Raw genomic sequence first — 25790 nt, 5'->3', positions numbered from 1 at the left:
TAAAAGGAATCTATGGGGCAGTATTTTCAAGCAGAGGCTGGTGCATGTATAGAATGAGTTGCCAGAGGAAGTGGAGGAGGCTGGTACAATTACAACATTTAAAAGGCATTTGGATGGGTGTATGAATAGAAAGGGTTTAGAGGAGTATGGGCCAAATGCTGGCAAATGGGACTCGATTAATTTAGGATATCTGGTTGGCATGGACAAATTGAACAGAAGGGTCTATTTCTGTGCTGTGCAGCTCTATGACTCTATGACCACACTTTTAACACACTTCTTTGAATAAAATATCCATCATAGGATGTATGTATCACTAGATAGGGCAGCATCTATTGCCTATCTGCAATTGTCCAGAGGGCAGTTAAGAGTCAACCACATTGCTGTAGGTTTAGAGTCACATATTGGCCAGAACAGATAACAATAGCAGATTTCCTTCCATAAAGGAATTTAGTGAACCAGTTTTTTAAACGTACATAAGAACAATTAACAGTGGTTACATTGTCGATAGCAGGCTGGCTTTTCATTCCAGATTTTATTGAAGTCAAATTTCACCATCTTAAAAGGGTCGGAATCAGACTCATGTCCCCAGAACATTAACCTGAATGACCAGCCCAGTGACATGAATATTTCTTCCTTCATTGCCTGTAAAACAAACTTAGAGAGTGTCTGCAGCAATAAGTTCCTGACAGTCAAGGGGACCACATGTGTCAACAAATCTGTGAACAGATAAACAGGTAGAATCCTTTAGACCAAGAGGCAGGTGCCTGATCTGAGCAGAGGGGAAGGGTTGGGGAGGGTTCAAGTTTTGATTTAACTAATTGAATTAGAGGCTCGAGCTCTGTCTAGCAAGAGAGTCAGAAGTTACAGGACACCCAGTTATAATCCAACAGATTTATTTGAAATCACAAGCTTTTGGAGCTCTGCTCCTTCATCAGGAGATTCAACAGTGGAAATTTATGTGGAGTCTGAAAAACGACAATAATATTAATCACGAGTGAGGGGCATTATATCTGCAATTAGCCTTAGTCTTTCTCATGCTCTCATTTTCCTCTATTCCTAAAGGTTTATAAAATCTAGCATATTTTGTATTTTTCTAAGTAACATGAACCTAAATGGAGTCATAGAGATGTACAGCAACTTTTCCATGAGGTCGAGTAGCGGTCATCAGGAACAGACACATTTTCAGGCTCTCCTCGTCTTGGTCTGAAAACAACAAATTCTGGAGATCACAGCGGGTCTTACAGCATCCATTGAGATAGAGCAAGCTAACATTTCAAGTTTAGATGACTCATCATCGGAGTTCATCTAGACTGAAACATTAGCTTGCTTTCTCTCCACGGGTGCTTCTGATCCACTGTGATCTCCAGCTTTCGTTGTTTTCAATACAGATTCCAACGTCTGCATTAATTTGCTCTCGCTTTGGTTTGACCCTGGATGGTTTCAAGGTCTGGAAGATGACAGAGCCATTACGGAAAGGAGTGCAAATAGGAACTGACATCCAGGCTGACAGCTCACTGACAATAATCTGAATCGAAAGTCAATGACTTTCTCACCGGGAGTTCAAAGATTCCCAAACCATGGGATTGCCTTGTGGTGTTGCGTGGACAATGTGTCAGTTTTGCTCAAGAGTGCTTTGTCTTGTGCTGTACCGAGTAAGGGATTTGCTGCTGTTTGCTTTGCAGGGTACGTGTGTAGCTGGAGTATCTGGGGCTCTCTGACTGCCTGCAACCTCCTGCTCCTGTCCTCCATTGCCTTTGTTGTCATCAAACACAAGATCCAGAGTAAGCGCCAAAAGCTGTCTCGTGTGTCTGCGTGTGTGTAATTGTGCGTGTGTGTCTGTGAATGTGTGTGTGACTGTCTGAGTGTGTGTCTGAGTGTGATTGTCTGTGAGTGTGTATGTCTGTGAATGTGTGTGATTGAGTGTGTCTGCGAATGTGTGATTGTGTGTGTCTGAGTGTGATTGTCTGAGTGTGTCTGTAGTGCGTGTCTGAGTGTGTGTCTGTGAGTATGTGTGTAAGACTGCCTGTGAGTGTGTGTGTGATTGTCTCTGTGAGTGTATGTATTAACCTCGTCATTGCTACATTGCACTCACCTGTGGAGTATTTAGTTATTTATTTAATTGGGCGGCCTCTCTTTCTCTTCCATTTCTAGAATCCCGGAGGCGATGTCCCCACCAGTTTCGGAAAAGGTAAAGACAATCCTTTCTTTTTGTCACCGCTTACCAGGGAGGCTCAGAGAGTGGGCCATAGCGGATTGCCCTGATTAAGTGTAAACATGCACGTTGCTTCGCTTCACTGATACTGTATTTGTTAGCGAAAGCTCCCTTTAACCGAGCGGCAACACGTTGAGTCAGGTTTGGTCCTGTTTGGTCTCGGTTTGTGCGAATACCCGCTCATCGCTGTTTCAAACCCGATTGCACATTGATTTTAATTAGACAAGATGAGAACCTCTGAGCACCTTAAAATATGCGGAGACGCCGCTTCTGCACAGTCAGACCGGGTCAGCTCAGGAGCTGTTTTATTCTAATGCAGAGACTGATTCCAAGTTCTAACTCCACTCTGTGTTGGAGGTTGTTCACGTCTAGTCTGAACGGTTTCGGCCTGTTAGAAATTTAACATCAAGGTCATTATGTTTAAAGAAAAAAACAACAAAGGAGAGCGGATGCTGGAAATCAGAAGCGAAAACAGAAATTATTGGAAAAAGAGGCGGCATGGTGGATCAGTGGTTAGCACCACAGTGCCAGGAACCCGGGTTCGATTCCCAGCTCGGGTGACCGTCTATGTGGGGTTTGTGCGGCTTCCCTCCGGGTGCTCCGGTTTCCTCCCACAGTAGACCAAGATGTGCAGGTTGGGTGAATTGGCCGTGCTAAATTGCCCGCAGTGTTAGGTGCATTAGTCAGGGGTAAATATACGATAGGGGAATGGGTCTGGGTGGGTTACTCTTCAAAGAGTTGGTGTGGACTTGTTGGGCCGAAGGGCCTGATTCTACACTGTAGGGAATCTAATCATCAAATCTTTTGAGGTCTGGCAGCATCTGTGGAGATAAATCGGAATTAACATTTCAGGTCCAATAACCCTTCTTCGGAATTCAGTTTTTACAGCAATTTCTAATTATTGAGTCATGAACATGTACAGCACCGACAGACCATTCGGACCAACTTGTCCATGCGTACCAGATATCCTGAATTAATCGAGACCCATTTGCAAGCATTTGACCTATATCCCTCTAAACCCTTCCTATTCATTATAACCATCCAGGTGCCTGTTAAATGTTATAATTGTACTAGCCTCCACCACTTCCTCTGACAGATCATTCCATACACGTGCCACTCTGTGTGTGAAAAAGTTGCCCCATAGATTCCTTTTGCATTTTTCTCCTCTCACCCTAAACCTATGTACTCTAGTTTTGGACTCCTCTATCCTAGGGAATAGACCATGGCCATTTATCCTATCCATGCACCTCATGATTATAAACATGCATGTGGTTGTTTAGAAAGAAGAGCACTTGTCTGTCAGGTTGAGGGATAAAGATTTAACCAGGAGACTGGGGAGAGACCCCTTGGAATCCCAAAAACTGCAGGAGAGATGCCCTGCTCTCGGCACATAGTGCAAGGTGACATTTCAGTACTGAGGGAGCTAACCGTGACTTTTAGTTTTACTATGATCAGGTGGATCCCAGTGCACAAATTACACATGTATTTGTACCTTTAATGCTCTGAGTGTCAGCCAATGTGGTACTTTTAAGGTTAGTCATTTTTGTAATGGGGTGGGTCAGCTGATCTGCCCACACAGCACGCTCCACTTGAGGCCAGATCATTATTTTGGATGTTGGTGACGTTGGGAGAGGGATTATTTTAGGCCTGATCAGTGTGGAATTATATGAAATTTAGTTTTAGATGGGGAATGGTGAGCTAATTCAATTTGCTCACAAGAACAGAAAAACAGAATATTTTGAAAGGGTGTGAAATTTGTTAATGTTGATGTTTGGAGAGACTTGGTCATGCTAACTCAGGGAATGCAGTAAAACCCAGGTGCAGAAACCATTAGGAAGGTCCATGGCATGTAAGCCTTTTTCCCAGTTGGGGTACAGGAATGAAGAATCTTGTTAGATTTGTTCAGGGCTTTTGTGTGACCATGGCTGCAATTTTGAAGAACACTTAATGGGGGTAAAATTGGTTAGTATAATCCCACATCACCTCTTCTTGAGAACAGCTAACAAATGAAGGATAATTCAGACAACTAACTGGTCAGGGGCAGGCTTTCCACAGGATCAAGGAGCGTAGGGGCGGAAATGCTGAAAGCTTCAGCCATTCAAGACAAGCTGAAGTTGGTCTAGATAGGGGATCCAAATGAGGCCTTGGTCCACCGAGGAAGGTCTATACGATGACTTCGGATTTTGGGCTAGGGAGTGAGATTTGGCAGCAAGGCAGGACCCATGTTCTCCCACCAGTGAAGCTAGTTATTGGAACCAAGTCCCTTCAAATGAGCAATCAGACACCCCCCCCCCCCCCCCCCCCCCCCCCAATTTCTCCTCCTTCACAACCTCCCCCACAACAATCCATCCTGGAAGCCTGCAACCAATATGCCAGCATTTATGTTTCAAACCTCCCACACATGGTGAGGCTGCTACATTGAGTGGATGGAAACCGTTAGTGATGGAATGACCCTTTCAGTGAGCATTAATCGGCTAGTTCAAGACTTCAACTGGCAACAAGATGGAAGGGCTGTCCACAAGCCTTCCCTCCACAGACATAATTGTGGCAGTGCTGGAAAGGCATCTCCATCCACTGCCCTCCTAATTTGTTAAATGCATTCTTGCTCCCAAATGCAGTCTGCAGAGGGGGTCATTAATTCTGCCCACTGTGTGGAGGTTTGATCTCCCTTTTTAAGGAAGAATGTACTTCGTTTGGAGTGCACTGAAGGTTTGTTACATTGCTCCTTGGGATGAGAGCACTGTCCTCTGATGAGAAGCTGAGTAAATGGGGCCAATATTCTCTGGAGTTCAGAAGAATGAAAGGTGATCTCATTGAGACATTCTTGATTCTGATGGTGTGTGACAGGATTGACATTAAGAGGCTTTATCTGCTAACTGAGGAACCTAAAAAGACAGTCTCAGGCTACAGCAACAATCATCATGAGACCAGGAGAAATGTCTTCACTACAGGGTTGTGAATCTTTGGAAATATCTGTACTGAGGATGTTCCAGTGTTGAACATATTTAAGAGTATTGCACTCTCCAGGAATCGAGGGATATAGGGAGGGGTACTGGAAATTGACCAAATTCCAGGGTGTGCCACAATCATATGAAATAACAGAGCAAGCTTCTCGGGCTGTTCGGTCTATTCTTACTTCTAGTTCCCACGTTCAGATGTTCTCCTTCAACAATTAATTTTGTTAAAGCAAGAGCTAATATCTTAGTTGTGAGGAATAGTGAATGTTATTTTTGTAAGTGTTATTTCTGTCAGAAAAAAGTATGAATCTTGTCTATTAGTAGATTTCAACATGCCTGCTGTCTATAAAAAAAATTCCAGGCTAGTATTCTCTTCTATTCTTTCATATTACACTCTGAGCCCTGTGTTTATTCATTTGAATCAAATTGTAAGGAGCAAATTGTTCATATGGTGGAGTTTGATAGCAATAATAAAATCCTAACCATTATTGTTATCACTAGAAACTAAATTAAATACAATAAAATCTGCACTAGTACCGTAGCTGATGTAAAAATGCAATCTTTTGTTGACTTTTACAGATTTGGTTTACATTATCTCAGCACAATATCTATTACAGTATTTGCCAGAAGTTGTCAAATTATTTTACAACAAAATTGATTATGAATTTACTGATCCCTTTTTATAATATTATCATCTTGAAATTATAACTATGCTTAAAGTACTTTGATCATTCAATTAAAGATACATTTTATTCTGATTCAACCATCATAATTATTTACTAATTCAATAACCATATGGTTTCTGAACAGGGTTAAGTAAATTATATTCTAGTGATCTTGTCCCTATGGCTGCCAGAATACTTCATTGCCAAAACTTATCACTTTATGAGCACTGAAACCTACCCATATAAGAGATGCCTTTCTAATGAGAGGGACAGTAGTACATAAGAATTCTTGAACTTGCTTATAATTATCTTCATGTTGCTTGTATTTCATTTTAGCTGACATCACGTAGCAATAAGGAAATGAAATTATTATAGTTAGATATCATCCTCTAAAAGAGGAGCAGACATGGTTAAAAGCGATTTCAGTAATTTTAGCATAGGCACCCTGCATTTCATGACTTCCTACTCACAAATTTCTGTGATTCTACTATGTTCTGGATATATTTCTACACACAATAAACACTATAAAACCTGAGATAATAGGCCAACATGTCAAGGGCCTTATTCATAATTTTTCTGGGATTAATGAGAGTTGCTTACAATTTTTTTTTAATCATTATGATAGAAGATACAGGTTAACTATTGTTCTGTCTAAGGGTAAAAAGAATATCAGCATGACAAGTGTAATTAAAGTATTTTAAGTACATATTTTATATTTGTTTAATTATAACTTATTCATAATGTAGTTCTGATATCACACATAGAACTATTACTGAAGTAGTAATCTCAAACTACCAAAGGAAACACAGAACAACAATTTTGTTTTAACTTAAAGCTCTTCTTTAACACATTTTTGTTCTTATTTGCCCTTTTTAATTCCATTCTGTTTTCCTCCATTCTCTTTTCTACCATTTTGCTTTGATTCTTACCATTACAAAAAGCTGACAGTTAAAACAGTTGCTCTCTGAATGGTTGCATTTTCTTTCCATTAACTGATTCCGTTGTGAAGGAGACAGTTATAAAATACCAGCTTTCAAAAAAATCATAATTCCGTGACAGAAAGCAGAATTGAACTTAACTCTCAATGATTACTTTGTGTCTAAGTAATACATTCAGTACTGTACTGTCACATTGCAGTCACTACAAAATTATAGTTAATTGTATGGATTACCTTGAGATGTTGTGGTGTGATAACGTGCTGTATGCAAGTTATTATATGTAGTTTCCATCGTTGTGGTTGCAGGCACTTTGAAAAGATTGGCTTTGCTTTGTTAACATCTGTCTTTGAAAAATCGATTCTTGTGCATTGCAAAGATGATTATTTCATTATCATGTTACGATAAACTTTGACACAATTTTCCACAATTAGGCACATAAGTGATCTCATTTGACTGATTAAATCAGCCATGGGGTTTATGTCATGTACAGAAGAACCCATGTATCTCATAAAGTACAGGTTCAATTAAAACAGACTGCTGCCAGTGACTAAAAATTGCACATAGGTTGAAACAATAATAGCAATCATTATATATGAATCTCTAATATGTTTACATAAATTAGCATTATGTAATGTTTTACAAGGCTTGAAACACCTGCATGGTGAGTTTCAGCTGACCAATATACACATGTTAATATCATGAATCTGTCAAACATTATTTTTTTTCATGACATTCCTTAATTCTGTAAAATAGCTAGTAATGAATTTAACACTAAAATACTGATTGCATTCTATTTAAATGATAGCAATATTTTAAATTAATAATTGATAATTTCTTAAGGTAAAAGGTAAAAGTGGATTTATTACCTGCCTGTGTTCAAAATACACTCCTAGTCCATTTTAAATAATATATATAATGAATTTTTAAAATGCCAGTGCATCGGCTATCTTCTGGAAATTATAATATTTTTGATCATGAAACAAGATTGCAGTTGAATGAAACCAGTTATAATCAGTCCCACTTTCTCGAATGACTTGTAACCTCAATGTGAAATTGAGAACAGAAATCTAAAAGGTGTTACGAAGTTTCCATTTTTTTTAACAATAACTTAATTGCTCTTTTTAATGATTGAGACAGTAAATGTGCTAAATCCCACAGAAAGACACTATGTTAACTGAGAAACCTGTTAAATGGCTCAGGAGTTTTACGGGATCAAAATATAGTTAAATGTTTTACCACTCTGCTTGTCTCTTAAACTAGAATACATTCCATTACAGAGCATTGAAAGTATTTGTTTGGTTTGTAACTTGAAAATACATTTCTTCATTATATATCAGATTCATGCAAAGTATTTTTGCCAATTAACCTATTAATTCCACTATCTTATGTATGAACATTTCAAACAAAAAAAATCTGTAAACAAAATGTTTTGACTAATACAATGATCTGGAAAATATTATTTTTGAGAATGTCTATGTTCATAAAAAATGAGGTGCTATAAGGAAACTGAAACTGAAATCATATATTACAAACGATATTTCTATTCATTGAATTCTGTTTTTAAATTCTCTGTATTTGGATTTTGGAAATTATATTTTTCTCATAACAGCAAATAACATTACCAAGATTACATTTGCGCTTTGTTAAAACAGGTAAATAGTGCAGTAAAGAAAATAATTGCCATTTATATCATGATTAAATGTATTCTGAGGTCATTTAAAGTCTTCTTACAAGTTACTTAAATGGTTTGAGGATCATAAGGAGTAGGAGCAATAATAGGGTATTCAGTCTGAGCATTCAGTCCATTTACTCTGCAATGTCATTCCATGAGATCATGGCTGATCTGATAATCCTCAACTCAATTTTTCTGTCTTTTATCTATAACCCTTGTCTCCTTCTGAGATACCCATCTCAGTCTTGGATACAGGTAATATAGAGCCTCAGCAGCCCATGGTGGTAAAGAATTTCACAGATATTCACTATTCTGTAAGAGAAAGTACCGTTCTGAGGAGGAATTCTATCTAGAGCAACTAAGAGAAAGTGTGGACTGCAGATGCTGGAGATTTTGACTATCTAGATCAATACAAACACTACTGATAAAGCATCAAGCTTTCTGTTTTTCATTAATGTGATGTGAAAATCACTGAATAGACTCACACCAATTGCCCTTGAAGGTGACAGTGAGTCACTTCTTGAGTCACTGCAGTCCTCTGGATAGGTCAACCAACGGTGATGTTTGAGAATTCCAGGGATTTGATCTAGTGATAGAACCATATTGCCATTCTTGCACTATGTCAGGATTACAAGAAATGGAATAAAACTAAAAGTAAAGGCTTACAAAATTGTGAAAAACAGCACAGATCTTGCCAAATGGGAAAGAGCCACAAAGCAACTTATAAGAACTACTAAAGGGACAATGTACTGATTCTTATGTCTGCAGGAAATGTCTTTGATTGAAAATCCTATCAGATCGCATGGATTGGTTGGAGCCGCAGTTAGTGGCAACAATGAAACTACAGGGGCAAGGGGATGTGATGGATGGCAGTTATAGGAAGAGAGAAAAGCTGTAGATACAGTAAGGTAGATGGGTTAACTCCAGGAGAGGGAAGCAGGAGGCAGGTTGAGATGTGGCTATCCCCATTTCAAACAAGAATGCTGTTTTCGAAAATGTAGGGTTGATGGATTCTTAGGGGAATGTAGCATGAACAGCCAAGATTCTGGTACCAAGAATGACTCTAATGTAGTGAGGAGTATGTCAGGTTCCGAGCAATCCATTGTGATAGGGGGCTACCTAGTCAGAGGCACAGACAGATGCTTCTGCGGCTGGCAGCAAAAAATCAGAATGGTGTGCTGCTTCCCTGAGGCCAGGATCAAGGATATCTCAGAGGGTGCAGGATGTTCTCAAAGAGGAGAGGGACCAGCAGGAAGTCATTGTGCACATTGGAACTAATGACATAGGAAGGGAAAAAGATGAGATGTCTTAAAACATAAAGCATAAAAGTGGATAAATCCCTAGGATCTGATCAAGTGTACCCTAGAACTCTGTGGGAAGCTAGGGAAGTGATTGCTGGGCCCCTTGCTGAGATATTTATACCATCAATAGTCACAGGTGAGGTACTTGAAGATTAGAGGTAGGCTAACGTGGTGCCACTGTTTAAGAAGAGTGGTAAGGACAAGCCAGGGAACTATAGACCAGTGAGTCTGACATCGGTGGTGAGCAAGTTGTTGGAGAGAATCCTGAGGGACAGGATTTACATGTATTTGAAAAGGCAAGGGCTGATTGGGGGTAGACAACATGGCTTTGTGCATAGGAAATCATGTCTCTCAAACTAGATTGAGTTTTTTTGAAGAAATAACAAAGAGGATTGATGAGGCAGAGCAGTGGATGTGATTCTATGGACTTCAATAAAACATTTTACTAGGTTCCTCATAGTAGATTGGTTAGCAAGGTTCTAGTTCATGGAGTACAGGCGGAAATAGCCATTTGAATATAGAACTGGCTTGAAGGCAGAAGACAGAGTGATGAAAAAGGGTTGCCTTTCAGACTGGAGGCCTGTGACCAATGGTGTACCACATGAACGGTGCTGGGTCCAGTGCTTTTTGTCACTTGTATAAATGGTTCAGATGTGAGCATAGCAGGTATAGTTAGTAAGTTTGCAGATGATGCCAAATTTGGAGGTATAGTGGACAGTGAAGAAGGTTACCTCAGAGTACTCTAGGATCTTGATCAAATGGGCCAGTGGGCTGAGGAGTGGCAGATGGAGTTTAATTTAGATAAATGTGAAGTGCTACATTTTGAAAAGGCAAATCAGCAGGACTTGTACACTTAAAGGTAAGGTCCGGGGAGTGTTGCTGAACAAAGAGACCTTCTGGTTCATAGTCCTTTGAAAGTGGCGTCGCAGGTAGACAGGATAGTGACGAAGGTGTTTGGTATGCTTTCCTTTATTGGTCAGAGCATTATGTATATAAGGTAAAAACAATAACTGCAGATGCTGGAAACCAGATTCTGGATCAGTGGTGCTGGAAGAGCACAGTAATTCAGGCAGCATCCAATGAGCAGCGAAATCGACGTTTCAGGCAAATGCCCTTCATCAGGAATAAAGCCTTTATTCCTGATGAAGGGCTTTTGCCCGGAACGTCGATTTCGCTGCTCGTTGGATGCTGCCCCATTGTGTATATAAGTTGAGAGGTCATGTTGCAGCTGTATAGGACATTGGTTACGCCACTTTTGGAATATTGCATGCAATTCTGGTCTCCCTCGTCTCAAAGATGTTGTGAAACTTGAAAGGGTTCAGAAAGAATTTACAAGGATGTTGCCAGGGTTGGAGGATTTGAGGTACAGGGAGAGGCTGTATAATATGGGGCTGTTTTCCCTGGAACATTGGAGGCTGAGGGGTAATCTATTAGAGATTTATAAAATCTTGAGGGGAATGGATAGGGTAAATAAACAATGTATTTTCCCTGGGGTGGGGGAGTCCAAAACTAGAGGGTTTAGAGTAAAATATAAAAGGGACCTATGGGCAATTTTTTTCATGCGGAGGGTGGTGTGTGTATAGCACGAGTTGCTAGAGGAAGTGGTGGATTACGACATTTAAAATGCATCTGGATGGGTATACAAATAGGAAGGGTTTAGAGCGATTTGGGCCAAATGCTGGCAAATTAGTTTAGGATATCTGGTCAGCATGGACAAGTTGGATTGTTTCTGTGCGGTACATCTCTATGACTGTATGACTCCATGAAAGGAAACTTGCAAGAAACATCAAATTCAACAGGAAGATATTTTATAGTTATATAAAATGGAAAGCAGGTGGTCAGAAGCAATGTTGGGCTTGAACCTGGGTGTTTTCAATGGCTATTGGGAAATGGCAAACATGTTGAGAAATTACTTTGCCTCAGTATTTACAGTAGAGAAACTGTAAATTAACAATGGATCGGGGACAGAGACTTAATAAAATTTACACATATGAACATTGATAATGCAAACGTTAAAATAAATAAAAAGTGATCTAAGGGCCCAGGACTTAAAGATTTCCATCTAATGGTGTTAAAGAGGTAGGGGAGCATGTTGTAGTTGTCCTAACTATCATCATTCAGAGTTCCTTAGGTTTTGTCCCTCTGGTATGGAAAATTGCACATGTCACTGTACTTTTTAAGAAGAATGTAAGCGTGGAATTACAGGCCAGTTAGCCTAACACCTGGTGGTTAAATTGTTGGAGTCTGAATCAGGGAAGAGGGAACTGAACACATCTCAAGTTTTCAGTTAATCAGGAAGAACTCTGATAGATTCATGACAGGTAGGTCTTGCCTGTGTAGTCTCATTGATTTTGTTTCGGAGAGGTGAATAAAGTAGTGGACTGGAGAATTCTGTGAATGTTATTTATTTGGACTTCTGGAAGGCATTTGCTAATGTCCCATTTAAGACGTGGTTCACTTGAAGTCTGAAGAATTGAGGGCAAATTGCTGCTAAAGCTGACTGAGTGGCAGGCAACATAATGGGTAGGTACTCAAATTGGCAGGATGTGATTTGCAGTGTTCCACAAGGATCTGCACTAGGGCCTCAATTATTCACATTATTTATTAATAACTTTGGATAATGGCTTAGAAGTCATATATCCATTTACTAATAGTACAAAGTTATGTGACATAATAGGCATAAAGTTACAAAGGGATGTTGATTGACTAGGTGAATAGGCAAAAGTGGCGGATGGAGTTCAAAGAAGCAAGTGTGATGTTATCCATTTTAAACTGAGTTCGGATGGATTAGGTATTTATTAATGGGTGTTGTTATCTGGGCGAGGAGATCTGGGCACCATACTTTAGAAAGGATATATTGACCTTGGAGGGAGTACTGCTAGATACCTGGATTGCACAGGCTAATTTATGAGGAGAGATTAATTTGTTAAATACAGTGGGTGTCCAAAGAAATTTGGGTATTCAGGTACATAGATCTTTAAACTGTCATAGACAGATGGGGTGGCCGGGTGGCTAAAGCAGTTAGCACTGCTGCATCACAGCACCAGGGTCCCAGGTTCAATTCCAGCCTCAGGTGACTGTCTGAGTGGAGTTTGCACATTCTCCCCATGTCTGCATGATCTCCCACAGTCCAAAGATGTGCAGGTCAGGTGAATTGGCCATGCTAAATTGCCCACAGTGTTAGGTACATTAGTCAGGGGGAAATTGGTCTGGGTGGGTTGCTCTTTGAAGGGTCGGTATGGACTTGTTGGGCCAAAGGGCCTGTTTCCACACTAGGAAATCTAATCAGATGCAGAAAACAATCAAGAAAGATAATGGAATGCTAATCTTTCTATCTTGAGGACTGGAGTAAAAGGATATGTAAGTTATGCTGCATCTATACAAAACCCTTGATATACCCCATTTAGAGAACTGTAAGGAGATCTGGGCACCATACATTAGAAAGGATATATTGACCCTGGAGGGAGTACCGTTAGATACCTGGATTTTGCAAGGATAATTTATGAGGAGGCATTACTTACATTATCCCTGCTTTCTCTAGAATTTAGAAGGTGTAGGAGTAATCTGATTAAAGTCTTTAAGATATTAATAGGAAAAGACAGGGTGAATGAAGATAAATTATTTCCACTGGCCGGGGATTCCAGAACTAAATGGGCACAGTCAGAGAGCTAGGCTGACACCATTCAGGAGAGATTTTGGGAAGCACTTCTATACTCAAAGGCTAGTGGATGTTTGTAACTCTCTTCCACACATAACAATGGATGCTAGATCTGTTGATCATTTAAAATCAGATATTGATAAATTTTTGTTTAGCAACGATGTTAAGGGATATGGCCAAAGGCCGTGAAATTGTATTAGGCCACATTAAAACATAGTCTGTGTAGAGTACAACTCTTACCTTTTGCCCTTTCTGCAGTAACTCTCTCAAAACCTTTTTTGTTGATATCACCAAATCTTTCCCGATAATGATTTAACGGGCTTGGATGATTTAAACTCACCTTATTAAAGCTAAAAAATGACACGTTCTTGCAATCTGACTCAGTGAAATAGAAAATAGATAAACAGGAGTTTGTGGCATTTTTCTTGTGTCTCTAAAACACTAACATGTTACCTTTATCAATCAGAGCATGGTTTTATGATGGGAAAATCATGTTGGACTAATTTAGAACATAAGAACATAAGCACCAGGAGCAGGAATAGGCCATCTGGTCCTTCGAGTCTGCTTTGCCATTCAATAAGATCATGGTTGATCTTTCCCGTGGCCTCAGCTCCACTTACCCCGCCCTCTCACCATAACCCTTAATTCTTTCACTGTTAAAAATATTATCTACCTTAGCTTTTAAAACATTTAATGAGGAAGCCTCAACTACTTCACTGAGCAAGGAATTCCATAGATTCACAACCTTCTGGGTGAAGAAGTTCCTTCTCCATTCAGTCCTAAATCTGCTCCCCCTAATTTTGAGGCTATGCCCTCTTGTCCTAGCTTCACCTGCCCATGGAAACATCCTGGTAAAAACAATGACTGCAGATGCTGGAAACCAGATTCTGGATTAGTGGTGCTGGAAGAGCACAGCAATTCAGGCAGCCTGGATTAGTGGTGCTGGATGGAAACATCCTCTCTACTTCTATCTTATCTATTCCCTTCGTAATTTGATATGTTTCTATAACATTCCCCTCTCATTCTTCTGAATTCCAATGAATATAATCCCAGTCCACTCCATGTCTCCTCCTAAACCAATCCCCTCAACTCTGGAATCAACCTGGTGAACCTCCTCTGCACCCCGTCCAGTGCCAGTACATCCTTTCTCAAGTAAGGAGATTAAAACTGTACACAGTATTCCAGACATGGCCTCACCAGCACTCCATACAGCTGCAACATAACCTCCCTGCTTTTCAACTCAATCCCTTTAGCAATGAAGGACAAAATTCTATTTGTCTTCTTAATTACCTGTTGCACCTGCAGACCAACCTTCTGTGATTCATGCACAAGGACACCCAGGTCCCTCCGCACAGCAGCGTGCTGCAGTTTTTTACCATTCAAATAATAGCTCTTTGAAGATGTAACAAGCAGAGTTGATAGTGGGGATACTGTAAATGTAATATATCTGTACTTCCAGAAGGCATTTGGTAAGGTGCCACACAAAAAAGTTAATTCACAAGGTTGGATCATGTGTAATTTATTAACTTGGCTGATGGACAGAAGACAAGGAGTCAGAATTAATGTGTTTTTTCTGGATGGCAAGATGTAACTAGGTGGGGATCACAGAGTTCGACCCTCTGACTCCAGCTGTTTACAATCTACATTTACAACTTGGATACAGGGCTTGAAGGCTCAATAGCCACATTTGACAACTCAAAAATAGGTGGGACAGTGAATTGCAGTGTAGAATGGACCAAAATGTGGCGGATGGAGTTTAACATGGATAAGTGTGAGGTCATGCATTTTGGTCTAAAAAATGGTAAGACAACCAATTATCTAAATGGGAAGAGACTCCGGGGTGCTCCGGTGCAGAGAGATCTAGGTGTCCACATTCATGAGTCACTGAAAACTAGCATGCAGGTACAGCAGATAATGAAGAAAGCAAATGGAGCGTGGGCCTTTTATAGCTAAAGGAATAGAAGTAAGGAAGTACTGATGCAAATGAATAAGGCATTGGTGAAACTGTACCTGGAGTATTGTGCACAGTTTTGGTCCCCTTATTTGAGGAAAGATGTAGTGTCAGTGGTGGTAGTTCAGAGGAGGTTCACTAGACTGATCCCAGATATGAGAGGTTTCTCTTATGAAAAGAGATTGAACATTTAGGGTGTAGGTTTGCTCGCTGAGCTGTAGGTTTGATTCACAAACCTTGCAAGAGATTGAACAATTTAGGCTTACACTCTCTGGAATTTATAAGAATGAGTGGATATTAAATTGAGGTATTCAAGATGATAAAAGGTATGGATAAAATAGACTCGTTGCGGATGCTTCCTCTTGTGTAGCATTCCAAGACAAGAGGTCTTAAGATAAGAGGTACGAAAATTTAAAACAGAGCTGAGCAGAATTTTCTTCTCCCAAGTGGTTGTGAAACTGTGGAATTCACTATTCCAAAGTGCTGTGGATGCTGGGACAGTGAGTACATTTATGGAGGAGTTAGACAGATTTTTAATTGATAAAGGGTTGAAGGGTTATGGAGAGAAGGCAGGAAAATGAGAATGAAGAGTGTATCAACCATGATTGAATGACGGAGTAAACTCGATAGGCTGAATGGCCTAATTCTGCTCCTATATCTTGTGAACTTTATTCTGTTTTCAATCCTGGGTGTTTTCCTTGTCAATTGAAGCTAATGAGAGTCCCATAATATAATTAAAATCTATATCGCTTACAGTTAAAGTGGAATAATATAACATTAAATTAATCTATAAATATACTGTGTGTGATCATAACTAAACTAAAAGGTAAAAGGAAAGTCACCAGAGCCGTACTGCAGCAGAGGGTTTCTGTGTGATTGGAGTGAGACAAATGATGGTGGTTTAACCTGAGGGTCGCCACACACCCTCAGCCTAGGGTGAGGTTCATAGGAGTATTTCATGATTACCTCAGCTGGTGTGGGAATTGAACGAAATTAAGTGAAAGATAGTTTAAATAGAAATAAAGTGCAAGGTTTATAAACAAAGCCATAGTGTATAAAGGCAAATCATTGGTCAGACTGCATTGGGAGTATTGTGTTCAGTTCTGGGCACCTTATATCAGGAAGGATATTGAAGCCCTAGAGAGAGTGCAAAGGAAATTTACTAGAATGATACTAGAATGAGGGATTTTAGGTACAACGAAAGCTTAGAAAAGTTGGGATTATTTTCCTGTGAACAGAGAAGATTAAAAGGTAGCTGGGTAGCTCTTTTGGGAGCTAGTACAGACACAATGGGCCAAATGGCCTCATTCTGCACTGTAAATATTTTTAATCAGATGACGACAGGAGACTGGCATGAAGTAAAAATGTTCAGAAAGCTGATGCAGGCATAATGGCTGATTGCCTGTTACAATTCGTACACCATTACAATTTTTAAAAAATCATTCACGAGATGTGGATATCATTGGCCAGCAGTTGTTGCCCATCCCTAATTGGGCAGTTAAGGGTTAACCACAGTTAAGGGTTGACCATGCAGGCCAACCAAGTAAGGATGGTCCCTAAAGAGCTTCAGTGAATCAGATGTTTTTTAAACTTATGACAATGGTTACATTCTCTTCATTACACCAACACTGTTACTTCCCTGGTGGGATTTGACCCCAAGTCTTCAGACCATTGGTCATGGTTTACTGATTTGCTACTCCAGGGATACCACCACCTCACCATACGAATGCTGTGATTCTATCTTATTAGATTAGTTACAGTGTGGAAACAGGCCCTTCGGCCCAACAAGTACACACCGACGCGTAACCCACCCAGAACCATTCTCCTATATTTACCCCTTCACTTAACACTACGGGCAATTTAGCTTAGCCAATTCACCTAACCTGCACAACTTTGGACTGTGGGAGGAAACTGGAGCCTCCGGAGGAAACCTACACAGACACAGGGAGAACATGCAAACTCCACACAGTCAGTCACCTGAGGCGGGAATTGAACCCGGGTCTCTGGCGCTGTGAGACTGCAGTGCTAACCACTGTCCCACCGTGCCGCCTGCTATCTTGAAACATGCCCTGACATTGCTTCTGTTAAAGCTTAACAGAGAAGGTAATATATAGTTCTGGAATTACAGCTACTTGAATTTAAAAATTCAGTTAATTAATTAATTTGATGAATTATTTTGAAATATGGCCTCAGTAATGATGAGCACGACAGCTTTATATGAAAAAGTCTGTTCCACTACCACCCTTTATGGAAGGAAATCTGTCGTTCTTACATGTACCGACAGACCCCTAGATGTGTCAACCAGTTGTAAACTCCTAACTGCCCTCTTCAATGTCCTAGCAAACTTCTCAGTTCAAGGACAGTTATGATAACAAATACCCACATTTCATTAGAGAGTAAAACTAATTTACACTGCCTAAAATTAAGTTGTCGATCTTCTTTAATCAAATTGCAGAGGCAGGTTGTTCAGAAGTCAAGTCGTGGGTGGCACGGTGGCACAGTGGTTAGCACTACTGCCTCACAGCGCCAGAGACCCGGGTTCAATTCCCGCCTCAGGCGACTGACTGTGTGGAGTTTGCACGTTCTCCCCGTGTCTGCGTGGGTTTCCTCCGGGTGCTCCGGTTTCCTCCCACAGTCCAAAGATGTGCAGGTCAGGTGAATTGGCCATGCTAAATTGCCCATAGTGTTAGGTAAGGGGTAAATGTAGGGGAATGGGTGGGTTGCGCTTCGGCGGGGCGGTGTGGACTTGTTGGGCCGAAGGGCCTGTTTCCACACTGTAAGTAATCTAATCTAATTGAAGTTTCCTCATCGTTTAATTATCTTACTTGGCTTGTCTCTTCTTTCAAAGATATGCACTGTTCCTCTGATAGTCTATTTGCACATTTATAATCATCATTTTACTCAACCCCCATCACACTTCATTTGCTCCACAGCCTCCAAGATATCTGTATTACTCTAATTCCAGCCTCTTGTGCAGCCCAATTTTAAATTCTGCAACATTGATAGCCAGGCCTTCAATACGAACATATGAACAACAGAGAAGAGGTCACTCTGCCTTCTAGGCTACTCTACCACTCAATAATTTAATGGTTGATCTGATTTTAACCTCAACTCTCCATTCTTGCATATCTCCAATAATCTTTCATTCCCTTGGTAACCAAGAATCTATCTACCTCTGGCTTAAAAATATTTAAAGTTCTGAAACACTGCCTTTTGAGAAACAGGATTCCAAAGACTCATTCTGAGGAAGCTCAATTCTGAGGAAGGATCGCTGGACCTGAAATGTTAACTCTGATTTCTCTCCACAGATGCCAGACCTGCTGAGCTTTTCCAGCAATTTCTGTTTTCATTCTGTTTTCAGTTTCATGCTGTGGAACTGAAAACAGCATCCACAGTTTTTTCAGTTTTTATTTTTCCCATGACTCATAATTCTCTGACAGAGAGAGAGAGAGAGGGAGGTCATCACCTCTGTTTAAATGGGAAATTGCTTATATACCTGGAATCCTGATGAGCTTATGTCCAAAACCGTGACTCTCTTGCTTCTCAGATGCTGCCTGACTGGCTGTGCCTTTTCCAGCATCGCACTTCATCGACTCTGACTCTCCACCCTCTGCAGTCCTCACTATCTCCTAAATTCCTTGTTTTCCTAGTTTGACCCCCATTTCTGGATTCTCCCATAAGATGAACATCCTTTCAATATCCAGCCAGTTAAATCACCTATGATTCTTCTAAACTGTAGAGAATAAAGGCCCACCATGTCTAGCCTTTCTGCACAAGGCAACCCGTTTATTCCTGATACTAGATCTAATAAACTTTCTCTGAACTGCTTCCAATGCTTTAACACCCTTCCACAAGTATGGTGATTAGTACTGTACACAGTACTCCATAGGTGGTCTCACAAATGCCCTGTATAACTGATGCAGCTACAGCAAGCAGTTGAAGAAAGAACAAAGAAAATTTACAGCCCAGGAACAGACCCTTCAGCCCTCCAAGCCTGAGCCGATCCAAATCTACTGTCTAAACCTGTCACCCAATTCCTAAGCATCTGCATCCCTCTGCTCCACACCTACTCATGCATCTGTACAGACGCATCTTAAATGAATCTACTATTCCTGCCTCTACCACCTCTGCTGGCAACGCGTTCCAAATGCCCACCACCTGCTGTGTAAAGTACTTGCCACGTGTATCCCCCTTAAACATTTCACCCCTCACCTCGAAACCATGACCTCTCATTATTTATCTCTGTCTACCCTGTCTATACCCTTCATGATTTTGTAGACTTCAATCAGATCCCCCCTCAATCTCCTTTTTTCTAATGAAAACAAACTTAACCTACTCAACCTCTGTTCATAGCTAGCACCTTCCATACCAGGCAACATCCTCATAAACCTTCTCTGCACCCTCTCCAAAGCATTCACTTCCTTTTGGTAATGTGTACAGGACTGTACACAGAATTCTAAATGCGGCCGAACCAACATCATGTACAATTTTAACATGACCTGCCAGCTCTTATGCTCACCCTGCCCCCTGTAAAAACGCCATCCCATTCTCCCAATTCCTTCGACTCCGCCGCATCTGCTCCCAGGAGGACCAGTTCCAAAAACGTACAACCCAGATGGCCTCCTTCTTCAAGGACCGCAATTTCCCCCTGACGTGGTCGACGATGCCCTCCATCGCATCTCTTCCACTTCCCGCTCCTCCGCCCTTGAGCCCCGCCCGTCCAACCGCCACCAGGACAGAACCCCACTGGTCCTCACCTACCACCCCACCAATCTCCATGTACAGCGTATCATCCGCCGTCATTTCCGCCACCTCCAAACGGACCCCACCACCATGGATATATTTCCCTCCCCTCCCCTATCTGCATTCCGTAAAGACCACTTCCTCCGTGACTCCCTCATCAGATCCACACCCCCCACCAACCCAACCTCCACTCCCGGCACCTTCCCCTGCAACCGCAGGAGGTGCAAGACTTGCGCCCACACCTTCCCCCTCACCTCCCTCCAAGGCCCCAAAGGAAACTTCCATATCCGCCACAGATTCACCTGCACCTCCACACACACCATCTATTGCATCCTCTACACCCGATGTGGCCTCCTCTATATTGGGGAGACAGGCCGGCTACTTGCGGAGCATTTCAGAGAACACCTCTGGGACACCCGGACCAACCAACCCAACCACCCTGTGGCTCAACACTTCAACTCCCCCTCTCACTCCACCAAGGATATGCAGGTCTTTGGACTCCTCCATCGCCAGACCACAATAAAACGACGGTTGGAGGAAGAGCGCCTCATCTTCCGCCTAGGAACCCTCCAACCACAAGGGATGAACTCGGATTTCACCAGTTTCCTCATTTCCCCTCCCCCCACCTTGTCTCAGTCAAATCCATTGAATTCAGAACCGCCTTCCTAACCTGCAATCTTCTTCCTGACCTCCCCGCCCCCACCCCAGTCTGACCTATCACCCTCACCTGGACCTCTTTGCACCTATCACATTTCCGACGCCCCTCCCCCAAGTCCCTCCTCCCTACCTTTTATCTTAGCCTGCTGGACAAACTTTCCTCATTCCTGAAGAAGGGCTTATGCCCGAAACGTCGATTCTCCTGTTCCCTGGATGCTGCCTGACCTGCTGCGCTTTTCCAGCAACACATTTTCAGCTTATGCTCAATACCCTGTCTAATGAAGGCAAGCATACCATAGCCTTTTTAACCACTCTATCCACCTGTGCAGCAACCTTCAGTGTACAATGGACCTGAACTCTCAGATCTCTCTGCTCATCAACCTTTCCCAAGGCTCTTCCATTTATTGTATCCTCCCTACTTTTTCAATCGCACTGGCAATAAAACATAGCATTCTATCAACTTTCACAACTGCTTGCTGTAGCTGCATCATTACCTTCTGTAATTCATAAACCAGGACACCCAGTTCTCTCTGCATCTCGGAGCTCTACAACCTCTCATTATTTAGATAATTTACTTTTTTTTATTCACAATTGACAATTTCACTCTTTCTCACATTGGACTCTATTTCAATTGTCAAGGTCCCAAACGCTCTCCTTGCTTTCCTCTTTCCTATCAACACGCCTCGTTGCCCAAGGTTTAGGTGATCTGATCTAACTTTGTTTGTGTAGTACTTTGTTTTATAATGCTTCAAGAAACACGTTAGGAAATGTTAGTATATTAAAGGTGCTATTAATTTACCTGTTTGTTAGCATTGAAATATGGTTTACTATATTACCATGTTTTACATATTTTGTGTTCACATTTATTCTAGGTAATAAACACATCAACTCAAGACCAATAACTGGAGGAAAGATTGGAATGTTATTTCAACCAATTTTGAACTTGTGAAAGTCGTAGTCAGAACTTTATATTGTTAAATGCAGTCTCATCTACATTTCACCCTGCTTTATCATTGCTGTTAAATTTCTTTTGGTTATGAAAACTGGGATGAAACTTGCACTCAATGTACGCATGCATGAGCCATTGCCTCCTCAGAGATTACATGACCATGGAAGTGAGGGGTAAGTTGGGGGTAGAATACAAAGAAGTTTTTAGCTAGCCATGATATTTTGGAGACTGTGGTGTGTGGGTCAGCTGTGATTTTCCTGCCTGTGACATTGTCAAAATTCTCTTCAGATTAATGTTACTATGATGGATGAAAAGTATTGTCTCCCTGCAATGTTCTCCTTGTGTTTACTGTTCAATAATGTTCACTATGCTTATTCCATTTGCTGCTTGTATCATACAGAAAGTGTAAAATGTTTACTTTGCAGCTGCAATAAACAGTAATTATGTGTTCTAAAATTACAACAATTTAAAGAGTTGTGGGACTTGGCAAGATGGTGGCAATTTATTCGATCTGCCGTGCATGGCTCTGCCTAACAGCCAAGGTTCATTGGTGTTTTTTGCCATCCCTGGCTAACTTCTATGAAAGAATTGTTAATTTAAAACTTTGAGAACACATGCTTGTTCACATTTTGGAGAGGGAAAGATGCCAAAGGGAAAGGTAGTGAGCAAACAGCAGCAGGGAGGACACTCCCCGCAGCACTGGGCAAGCTAGAGACCCCAGCAGCGGCGCCTCCCGAACCCCCGAGGGACTTTATGGATCCGCAGGAATTGGCGGGGGCGATGGCAAGATTCACTGCAGAGGTTGAGGCTGCGTTCGAGGAGATTTGAGCCCAGATCCAACCCATCGTGTCTCTGCTGCAAAAGCATGAATGGGAGCTCCGGGACATCGGGGAGTGGATGGAAAATGTGGAGGGTCGAACCACGGCCTCAGAGTGGCAATCGAGTCCTCGTCTGGACGGATCCAGACACTGGACCAGCAAGGGCAGGCCTTGTGAGATCAGGTCGACCTCGAAAATTGAGTTCAAAGGTCGAATCTACGGATTGTCAGGCTCCCGGAGGGTGAAGAAGATGGGCAGTCAGTCAGCTTCTTTGAACACTGACTGTCACAGTTCCTGGGCCTTCAAATCGAGGTCTGGCCATCTGCAGATTGAAAGGGCCTACCTGGTGGCAGTGCGCAGATCTGGGCCAGTACAGCACCCCCACACGGTCCTAGTGCACTTCCACTCCTACAAGGGCAAGCAAAGAGCGATAGCCTCCAGATCACTGGGAAAGACTCTCAGAAACTGCTGCACAAGGGATCAAAAGTTATGTTCTTCCAAGATTTCTCAGCAGTTGTAATCCAAAAGAGGAAGTCCTTTAATGAAGTTAAGAAGAGGCTGAGGAACCTGGGCATCCAGTACTCCATGAGGTACTCGGTGGTGCTCCATTTCAGCCAGGAGGATTCGATTTATACGTTTGACTCGGCAGATAAAGCCAAGAACTTTGTGGACACTTTAAAATAGACCGACTGATCTGAAGAATATGGTTAATGTTTGTCCTCTTTTCCTTCTTACCCTGTTTTTTACCCCTTGTCCCTTTTTTCCTCTCTCCCTAATAATTCTTTTAAGAAAAATGAATCTTGGAATATGTTGTTCCTACTATATATTTATAACTGGATTTTATCACTGGAAGGTTTATGGGTGTCTTTTGTTGTTTTCCCCTTTTTTTGTTTTTTTCTTTTAATCATAATTGGGGTTGATGTGGAGCCAGGGATGGGTGGTGTGCTTATCCTGACTTTGTTGTCTTTTGTTGATTTAAGGATCATCTCCTTGTTTACTTATTTAATTTTGCCTAAGGCTGGGGCACAGTATAGGATTGAAGGAGTTGTGAGGGGGCGGGCTGGATAAGGTGAGTGCTCCCTATGGGCAGGGGGGGGGGGAGAAGAGTCACCCGTTCAAGGCTTTCCAGTTGGTTTTCTTTGTAGTTTTTTTGGCAGCAATAGTTGTTTGTAGTTATGTTAAAGTAGTTTTTGTATACACAATTTTACGAATCTGAGACTTCATTTACTTGTACTCAGTGCATTGCAAGCAGGGTTCTCCCTCCTTGGGAGGGTTCAAGGGTCTCTGAAAGGGGATATGGCTAAGAGTCTTGTTAAGTGGTGCACCTGAACATCAAGGGAAGTCATTCACCTGCTAAAAGTAAAAAGGGATTTCTAGCTTTAAGAGGGAGAGGGTTGATATTGCCCTGTTGCAGGAAATCCATCTTGACCATGGGGAACACCTGAAGTTACAACAGGGGGGTTATTACAGGGTATTCCTTTCATCCTTTACGACCAAAAGTAGGGGAGTGGCTATACTTATCCAGAAAAATCTACCGTTCACATTATTAGAGCAGGTGAAAGATGAGCAAGGGCAGTTTATTAAAGGTGCTACTTAATTTACCTGTTTGTTAGCATTGAAATATGGTTTACTATATTACCATGTTTTGCATATTTTGTGTTCACAATTATTCTAGGTAATTAACACATCAACTCAAGACCAATAACTGGAGGAAAGATTGGAATGTTATTTCAACCAATTTTGAACTTGTGAAAGTCGTAGTCAGAACTTTATATTGTTAAGTGCAGTCTCATCTACATTTCACCCTGCTTTATCATTGCTGTTAAATTTCTTTTGATTATGAAAACTGGGATGAAACTTGCACTGATACATGGTGAGGAATATGGCATTTTAAATGTCTACTGTCCTCCGGTGCATCCACTCAAATTTTTGATTAGTGCCTTCTCTAAGCTGAGTGCCTTTGGAATGTGGCACATTATTATAGAGGGAGATTTCAGTTGCCTTTAGAATGTGGCACATTATTATAGAGGGAGATTTCAGTTGCCTTTTGGATCTGATAGTGGACAGGATGCCCGGTGGGCTCCCAACTATTTCTTTGCAGGCCAAGCAGGCGAGGAGTTGGGGCTGGTGGACATTTGGAGATGTCTTCACCCTACCAGCAGAGACTTCACTTTTTTTTTTCAAATCTGCATGAATGTCACACAAGGATTGATCTTTCTCTGGCACCCTTGACCCTTCTGGATTCGATTATGGGTTGTAAAATTGGGAATATAGCTATCTCTGATCACACGGTAGTGTATTTGGAGGTTAAGGCCAAGAGTGAGGGGCTAGGTTCACGGCACTGCCATCTGGATCCTTTTCTCCTCAGAATTCCAAATTTGTGGAATACATTTTGAGGGAGTTTCAGGGGTTTTTGACTATCAATCCGATCACGGCTAGTATCCCATTTATGCTATGGGAGACTGCTTACGCCTTTGCTAGTGGATTAGCTATTCCTATTCGGCTAGCCAGAAATGACAGAAGGGGGAACACAAGCATCTACTTGAGACATGGCTGAAAGATGCTGAGGTGGCACATTTTGCGAGGCCTTCAGTGACTAAGCTACAGTGGATCACTGCCCTCCGGGCTGCCCTGAATTCAGTACTTACACAAACCGCAAAGAAAGAACTTGTTTTTGCTAGACAAAGACTGTTTGTTTGAGTATGGGGATAGGCCAGGGAAGTATTTAGCGTACCTGACTACAAAAAAGCGTGCTCCCCAATCCATTACTGCAATCAGAGACAGCGCCGGAGTCCTTACGTACAATGTCAAATGGATTAATGAGGCTTTTCACAGTTTTTACTCTGAATTGTATTGGTTTGAAGGTTGCGAGGACAGGTGGGTCAAAATGGAAGCTTTTTTTTTTAAGAGCTTGGACCTCCCAGGGGGTAACCTTGGAACAGGCCTCTCTCCTTAATGCCCCCGTGACAGTTCAGGAAATACAGGAGGCAGCTGGGCAACTTCAACATGGGAAAGCGCCTGGCCCTGATGGTCTCCCGGGTGAGCTTTATAAGGAGTTCATAGGGATTCTGTCAGGCCCGATGCTGGAAATGTACAATCACTCCTATATGCATGAATGCCTACCACCATCTTTGAGCGAAGCTAATATTTCTCTCATTCTTAAGAAGGGGAAGGTTCCTGAGGATTGTGCTTCATACAGGCCCATCTCTCTATTAAATTCAGATTTCAAGATTCTAAGATTTTGGCGCTGAGATTGGAGAAGATGTTGC

At 41.7% G+C, this 25790-nt stretch overlaps 1 gene segment (V, D, J or C); it reads left to right on the top strand.

The window, feature by feature from the left end:
• The window catches only part of LOC122555287 (immunoglobulin kappa variable 5-2-like), a 29150-nt gene extending 6886 nt beyond the window's left edge, over positions 1–22264 (top strand). Inside the window, 3 exon segments of the V gene segment in view lie at positions 1683–1781; positions 2152–2188; positions 21627–22264. Coding sequence covers positions 1683–1781; positions 2152–2188; positions 21627–21630 — 140 coding nt within the window.
• The last annotated feature ends 3526 nt before the right edge of the window (positions 22265–25790 follow it).

Source organism: Chiloscyllium plagiosum, unplaced genomic scaffold, assembly GCF_037043375.1.
Source record: "Chiloscyllium plagiosum isolate Xiang-an unplaced genomic scaffold, Cpla_swu_hap1 HiC_scaffold_1, whole genome shotgun sequence".
In the NCBI taxonomy this organism is placed as follows: Eukaryota; Metazoa; Chordata; class Chondrichthyes; order Orectolobiformes; family Hemiscylliidae; genus Chiloscyllium; species Chiloscyllium plagiosum.
The sequence above is the reverse complement of the archived record's forward strand: the minus strand, read 5'-3'. Positions and strand labels throughout refer to the sequence as shown.